Source organism: Berghia stephanieae, chromosome 4, assembly GCF_034508935.2.
Source record: "Berghia stephanieae isolate SIO BIC M18660-M18661 chromosome 4, UCSD_Bste_1.3, whole genome shotgun sequence".
In the NCBI taxonomy this organism is placed as follows: Eukaryota; Metazoa; Mollusca; class Gastropoda; order Nudibranchia; family Aeolidiidae; genus Berghia; species Berghia stephanieae.
This window is the reverse complement of record NC_088363.1, coordinates 24524993-24533105: the sequence shown is the minus strand read 5'-3', so window position 1 is coordinate 24533105 and position 8113 is coordinate 24524993. Positions and strand designations below refer to the sequence as shown.

Below are 8113 nucleotides of genomic sequence, written 5' to 3'. Positions count from 1 at the left end.
CAGACAACTTATTAGTTGGAATAAATTCAAAACAATCAATTTAAACAAGCATTATATAAGTTATAATAAATATGAGATGCATGTGTCCATAATGATTAAAGCACAACAAGAATTAAAATTTTATAACATTGCGTTACAACTGCAGCAAGTGCAAAGTGTGACATTTCAAACAAATGTGTCCACATGATATCTTTATCAAATTTGACAGACTTTTGCGTCGTGCATCCTGGAGCACTGCATTGGTAACTAGTTCAAAATTTCAGGAATCCTTTTATTATAATCCTCCAATTGCTCACCATTGTTACTTCTGATTATATTGGCTTTGTTTGTCTTTTGGGTCATTTGCTAGAAGCTTGACAACTTTACCTTAAAAATAAATATCATGTCAGTGTCTTAAAGATATCGTTATACTTCAAAATCATTTTAGACCCGTGGAGCCGGAGTTAATCCTGGTGGCTATAGCGTGAAACAGATGATAGCAATTGCTTGCCACCCTTTGGATAGGATGCTAGTCTATTGCAAAGTACTTTCCACCAGATCTTACAGACCCAGCTATCCACTGCTGGATAGACAGAGGGGTCAGAAAAAATCTCAACTTCACCTGGGATCTGCCTTTAATTGGAAAGCTCTATGATGTTAAACAATATTCACTACCTTTACACAAACCTCATTTTGACAAGGCAAAATGGCCAGTAAGTCTTGGATCAGGTTGATTGTCCGTGAAAGAAAGACCAATTTGTTTCTTCCAGTTTCTATCTCCTTTGTACTCTGCATTAGTGCTGTCTTCAATTTTAACAAAACTTCAAAAAAAAAAAAAAAAAAAGTGATCATTTAAAACATCATTACAAATTGTTCTTTCTATATAACAAGCACTGATAAATACAAAATTCTTAAACTTGCAAAGTTAGTTGCTGTTGTGTTTCAATCGCAAAGGAAATCTTATCACATTTGACAATTCAATTAGACACATAGTCAAATTTAAGTAGACACTCTGTGCAAAAAACAAAATAATTGTAAAGAACCAAATAACACTGCACTGCCACCTTATATCAAAACATCCCTTTTAATTATTGGCAGAGGCTTAAAGATCACAGATTTTCTTAACTATATCACTGATTAAAATAAAAAAAACAAAACAAAAATAAACCAAAACAAAAAAAAAGTATTTTAAAATTAGCAATGAAATCAACAACAACAAAGAAAAAAATAGATCCTCCTCCAAAATACATCCCAGTAGAGTGAGACTCCTTTGGAAAATTCAAACAACCATCTGGATGTGAAATGCTGGTATTGGCAGTCCTGAGCTTCCAAGAACATTTAGATTTTAATCCAAGGCAACAGATTCCATACTATAATAAATTTTCTTTTTCGGAATGTTGTAAATTGTAAGACGTTCCAAGAAGTAAAATAAAGTTCCTGCCAAATCTAAATAGATGATTTGTCATTGAGGTATGCAATGTAGTAAGTAGCTCCTGTGTCGCTGTGCCATAACACATTACGTGCTGTTAGGATGAGGAATATCACTCCAAAATTTATAGGGAAGAAATACTTGCACTTTGTGTCTATTGTATTACACAATATGTATCATTTACCACTGTCATTCTCTCCATATATTTAAGGGTTTTTAAAAAAATCTTTTCTTCCACACTTAAATTAATGTGACCACATCCAAGTTATAGTTAAAATTTCTCCATCTTGAAATGCAACAAATATGTGGAAACTTTGATCACTTTAAAAGATACACCATTCAATGTTTATTTCTTTGTGATATTTTCAACAGAAAATTTGATGAATGAATCGTTCTATTTGTGGTCTTTGAATGTTGAAGTGTGACATATAATTAAACATATTTAAATTTTTGTCATCTTTCCATCTTGAAATGCAACAACTGTCACATCCCTTACATCTGGATGATGAGGTACGCCATTGCTGTTATTAGTGTTGCTGTTACCCTGAAGTGCCTTTAAATGCTTTTGTCTCTTGGCTTCTTCTGCTCTTCTCTTCTTCTCCTGCTTTTTCATTTCTTTTGTTTTGCGGTCAGACATCTGTGGAAAGGAGACAAATAAACACAGTGAAATTAGTTATTTCAAATTCCGTTTTCACACACCAAAGGTTTTAAATGTGCTTAAAAACTAGAAATAAAGTCAGCCGTGAAAAACAAAAGAATGAAGTATAAATCTGTCAATTCATTGGTTAAATTGGGAACACCTCAGGACAAATTAATTAACAGGAAGAAAAAAATAAATAGAAAGCAAGGAATTTTTTGTTTACCAAATTTTCAAATGATTTATCTGTGACCCACTAAATATTTAGTCGCTGATCTATTTTATTTTATTAATATAGTTATATTTTTATGGTTGGCTGAAGAAGGGTTTTGAGCCTGAAATGTTCCGTGTTTGCTATTTCGATCTTTTTTAAAGATGATATATTGCTTTTTTGTTAATTACATAATTGTAGCTATAAATTCTATTTCCGGCATCTAGTCCATCCTGACATAATACCACTTTGTCAGGGCGGGTCACATTTATTAATTGTATTTTGGTGTGTCTTTGTGCTGTTGTCATTGTGAAGAATATTAAAAAAATTGAATTATTTTAATTGATAAGAAAAACTTGGTGGCTAATGTGGTCAATTTGCACATGTCTCCTAAACTAAACCGATACAATCTAATTATGTCATTCATAGCAAATTTCTAAAAAGAAACTAAACAAGCAAATTATCATTATTGGTAGCAAACTTTTGTATTTTTTGTTTCCTTTTTAAAGAAGTATTTGACAACGAAAAATACAATTTCAACTGTACAATACATGTCCACGCACACCTTAATCCTAATATTATTATTATCATTATTATTATTATTATTATTATTATTATTATTATTATTATTATGATTTATTATATCATCATCATCATTATTATTATGATTATTATTATTAATATCATCATTATTATTAATATCATCATCCTCATTCTATCATTACTGTCATCACCTTCAGTAAAGTAGTCATATTTAGAAAGGTAATAGCAGCTCCGTCATAATTAGAGGCTTTTTAAAATCAAGTACAGCTAGGTCGAAAACTTGATGACGCAAGTTATCGCTGGATTATCTCCCCTATCCTAATTTCACTTGAATGTGCGTCACTATTACATAAACCTTGACCAAATGAACAAAGTAAAGTGGAAAAAGGAGGGGGGAAAAAAAGCAGGTTTGAAAACTAGCCACTTATTATATTCATCTGGTGTCCACGATATAATTACAGGGAAGACAAACTTGGCATGAAAAAAGGGAGTGCTTGGGAGAAGACGAACAGGGTGGTAGTGGTTGTGATGAAAAAAAAAAATGTCCCTTTCAATCAGATCATCATCATCAAGTGCCAGGCCTGTTGCAGACATCGGCGATCATGTCCCTCCAACCATATCTGTCCTCAGATCTTCTCAACAGCTCGATTCCTGTTCCTCCTCCACCAATCCATCCGTTCAGATTGTCAATCTAATCTATCCTCTGTCTCCCTCTTCTTTTCTTCCCAGTAATTTTACCCGTAAGTACAATCTTTTCAATTCCGTTTTTTTCTGTAAATATGTCCGAGAAATTTCAACTGTCTTTTTCTGATGGTGTTTACCAAAGTTGGTCGTACTCCAATTTCTTTTAATACCTCCTCGTTTTTTATTTTATCTTTCCATGAGATTCTAAGAATGCGCCTATAAAACCAAATTTCGGCTCAATCAGATAAGCCACAATAAAATTTCCACAATTGATAAAAGATTACACACAAATCTCCAAATTTGGTTATGTTCTTCTTCTTCTTCTTCTTCTTCTTCTTCTTCTTCATTTCATCATGATTATCAACATTATCATCATCATCATCATCATCAATTTCTTTGTCATTATCATACGTATCAATATCACTAATTATTAACATTTAATATTGTTGTATTATCATAACAATCTTTACCATTTACTTTGTTGGAACATGGAAAATCACAGTATAACTTCTTTCATTGGTTTGGTGAATGTCATTGTATCATATTTTATCTATTTCTAATATTTGGACCAGCGGTTCTTGATATGCAGAGAAACCTATGGAAATCTGATTTACTTAATTGGTACAAAAAACAAAACAAAACAATTTCAAATAATACTTCATAAAATAATAAGGTTTTCTTGTGATAGTTGTCAGGTCTGTGATCACTAAGGTGAGGCGAGAAATGACTACAGATATTTCCGCCCACCAATTTTCTTGCATCACTTACAGGTTCCTCTCTAATTGAGTTTAATTACATTACATAACACCATGAAAAAAAAAAAAAACTTTAAAAAATATGATTAAGAGAAGCACTTTCTATGCTCCCCATTCATTATATCACTGTCTGGAGGCATATGCCCACAAAAATACAGTCATTTAAAAATTACCATTTTGGGTTTAGCTCCTGTGTTGCTGCTCATTGATCCGTAACCGGAGCTGCCACCATAGCTGTCCTCCCTGAAGTGAACTTTGTGACCTTTGCCATTTGAGGATGAGGAGCCGTTTCTGTTTTTGAGGACACTTGCAGGGGTTTTTTCACCCTCGTTAGTGTTGTTACTGTTGTTGTTACTGTCGATGGCATCATCACCATTGGATGTGACAGTGTTGGAAGACAGGGTGGGAGAATTTGGGCAGATGCCGCTGTCTGAGGAATTGTGCTGGGATGCTAAAGATGCAGAGTCTGGGGAATTTTTTAAAAAATGCTTTAAAAGATGAATTTAAAAAAAAAAATCTTAAAAAATTGTGTATGAAACAATGCCAGATAAAGCAGGAACTAAAAATACAAGAAAAGAAACCATCCCAAACAATCAGACAAGCACGATTTCATACACACATTTTTGGATCTTTATCAGTGGCTGCTCCATAATTTGTCACTTAGATAATTTTTACTAGTGTTTTTGTAATTAACACTAGAAATATCCAAAATATCGCGTCCGAAATTACTCGAGCACCAATCCAAATATGGCTTCTAAAAATAAATTTGATTTTTGAAACTTCAATTTCGATTTTGGCATCATCAAGACATAATAAAAGATTGAGACAGAAGTCATTTTCCATGGTGAATGAATTGAGGTGGGACAGCTTAACGATTATTAACTACTCAAAACCTTTAAATACATTTTCACTGTGAAACAAAAAGAATTCTTGGTCTAATATCAGCATCATTATGAAATTGTTATCAATCATTGTCGCAGTCCTTGTTAATAACATTCATGAGCATGATCATCATTAATCTTCTCCCATTCCCCCTCACTTTTCCTTCTTGTCCCTTGTCCTTCTTATCATCATCATCATCATCATTACCAAAGCTTTCATAATCATTACTGTCATCCCCATTTTGACTAACCTTTCTCATAATCTGGCGTATGTGACATTGATCAAAAAATAATATCCAATCATTTTATTTACCTTCTTTCCCATCACATAACTCCAGCTGTTGAAGGATGTCAGCAATAGCCAAGTCCACATCATAATCACATTCCATCAGGCTCTCCCTCACTCGTTCAATGTCCTGATAGAAAAGTCAAACAGACGGTCAGTACTGGATACATAATGTGCATTTACACTTTATTTTATGTCCTGTCGCCCTAAAAATCTATCGAAAAGTGAAAGCTTATACTTCCATCAGCAAAATTAATGCACCAAAGACCACAAGTATAGGGGCTGGTCACTGATAGTATAATGAGCAAACAAAGAGGTATAGACGTTTTCAAAAAGATGCCTTTTTGTTTTGTAACAGCGCCTTACATGACATGGCCTTTGATTATCTAATCATTTACTTAAGTAAAATCCCCCCTCCCCCAAATAAACAAATTCAAATTGCAAAATCACAATGGTCAATTATTTAGTGATTAGTCAATTAATATCAATCAACACCAATAATGGATAATATTTTGGTTTAACGTGAGAATATATTCACATATCAACAAATACATGTCAATTCTATGTATAACGATTATTGTAAAAATTTCTCCACTTGATATTTCCACCATCAATCAGTTCAACAAAGACAAACCATTATGTCTGTCCAAACCCCATACGCAACCTACGCAACATAGCCACTCGGAAGTAGTAAAGAAGGGCAACATATATTTTTTAAAAGATCAAGAACAGCACAGACGAAGAAAAGGAAGAGAAAAAATAGAAGAGGAAGAAAAAAAGGGAAAAGAAGAAGAAGAAAAAGAGGAGGAAGTAGTAGTAGTAGTACTACTAGTAGAAGTAGTAGTAGTAGCAGTAGTAGTAGTAGTAGTAGTAGTAGTAGTAGTAGTAGTAGTAGCAGCAGCAGTAGTAGTAGTAGTAGTAGTAGTAGTAGTAGTAGCAGCAGCAGCAGCATCAGTAGTAGTAGTAGTAGTAGTGAAGAAGAAGAAGAAGAAGAAGAAGAAGAAGAAGAAGAAGAAGAAGAAGAAGAAGAAGAAGAAGAAGAAGAAGAAGAAGAAGAAGAAGAAGAAGAAGAAGAAGAAGAAGAAGAAGGAGAGGAGGAGGAGGAGGAGGAGGAGGAGGAGGAGGAGGAGGAGGAGGAGGAGGAGGAAGGGGAGAAAGAGGAGGAGGAGGAGGAGGAGAAAAGGAAGGGTAAGAGGAGGAGGAAAAGGAAGGATAGAGGAGGAGGAGGAGGATGAGCGAGGAGAAGAACAAGGGCAAGAAGTAAGGGGGAAGAATCAAAGTTTATCTTACAACTTACACTACAATTAGTGGCCAGAATGACTTCATGTTCGATGTCCTCCAATTCACGTCTAGCACTGACCATACCGTTCTGGTAGCCATTTCGGTTGTGGTAAGAGTTCTTGTTACTGTGCTGTGAAAATTTACAAGTGCCAGCCTTGGACGAGTCCATATTGAGGGCATCCTCAATCCTGATGTGAGCTGGCGACTCTGTGTTATCCCCTTGCCGCCTCACACTGCTGTAGTGGTCCCCGTTGTGATAGGCGATATGGAATTGTCTTGTCAGATTTGTTGAATTTGTTGAACCTTGGATCTGATTTTTTTAAAAATAAAAATTAAATATGAATATCTATAGAACGATTCTCCATTGATTTACCATGCTTAGTGTATAACATTCCAGCAGACGATATGGAACCATATTTCCATTTCGTACAGTACCAATCGCCTTTGAGGCGCCCTCCCTCCTTTTAAAAAAAACTAACACTCCTACAATAGGTTACTGCCTATAGCCAGGCACTCATTTAAACCTAGGTTGATTTGGGCAATGTGTGTGTAAAGTGCCTTACCCAAAGACATAGTGTTTTGCAGAGCGGGATCATAATATTTGAGTCAATGAGCAACAATCATCAACATTTCGGAAATGAAAAAGAGCCTTAAATACTCTTATCTTTATAATTAATCTTTAGCCTCATAGGATTAAAATTTAAATGTTTCAAAGACTAAGAGAACCTGATGCTTGAAATTGAATAAAAAGGCTTAACTTACAAAATGTGAGTTAAAACACTTGCCTTCATTGAGAATAGCAGGTTTTGTTTGATACACCTCAAACAAGTGTTTACATCTCCTATTCTGATCATTTTCACAATTCATTTCATTTTCCCCATTCCCGCATAATGTCCATTAGACAAGATGAGACACGAATATATGATGTGGCTATGACTTACCATGAGAGGTTTTCCATTCAGCTGATGTATAACGACAATGGAGGAATGTAATCTGGCGAAAGCCACGATGGCGTCGTTACCTGCATGGGTACCAAGCCTCTGGAGGTGAGATACTGGAAGGTGAAAAATGAAAAAGTTTTTATTTATAATTGGGTTCAACAGTCGTGACGTTACTTCCCTCGTAATGACGCATCGTAAATTAGTAACTGGTTCTCTAAACTATCGCAACAATGGCGGACGCCCTAATGAAATACTTCTCCGACGAGCATAAAAGTGTATCCAGAGAGAAAATCATTATAAATCTGATCATATTTTGACTTTTATACAATCTGGTCACATGACATGTGAAAAGTTCTAGCCAGCATGAAGAATAAAAAGTACCGATTTTCTTTGTTTAGAACCAAGCTGCTCGTTGCTGGGCGGACGTGACATCAGATTATTGAATCCTATTACAATGTTGGTTTCACACTCTCTTTTACATGATGG

At 34.8% G+C, this 8113-nt stretch overlaps 1 protein-coding gene across 2 annotated transcripts in view; it reads right to left on the bottom strand.

The window, feature by feature from the left end:
- Window positions 1-1359: 1359 nt before the first annotated feature.
- The window catches only part of LOC144970281 (uncharacterized), a 52774-nt gene continuing 46020 nt past the window's right edge, over window positions 1360-8113 (bottom strand). Inside the window, exons 4-8 of one of the 2 annotated variants that reach the window (XM_078909756.1) lie at window positions 7628-7740; window positions 6703-6996; window positions 5433-5535; window positions 4412-4704; window positions 1360-2045 (exon numbers count right to left, since the gene is read on the bottom strand). In XM_078909756.1, the coding sequence (XP_078765882.1) occupies window positions 1851-2045; window positions 4412-4704; window positions 5433-5535; window positions 6703-6996; window positions 7628-7740 (998 nt within the window). In that variant the 3' untranslated portion in view covers window positions 1360-1850. The remainder of the gene's footprint in view (window positions 2046-4411; window positions 4705-5432; window positions 5536-6702; window positions 6997-7627; window positions 7741-8113) is intronic. The other variant, XM_078909755.1, reaches the window with a different exon arrangement.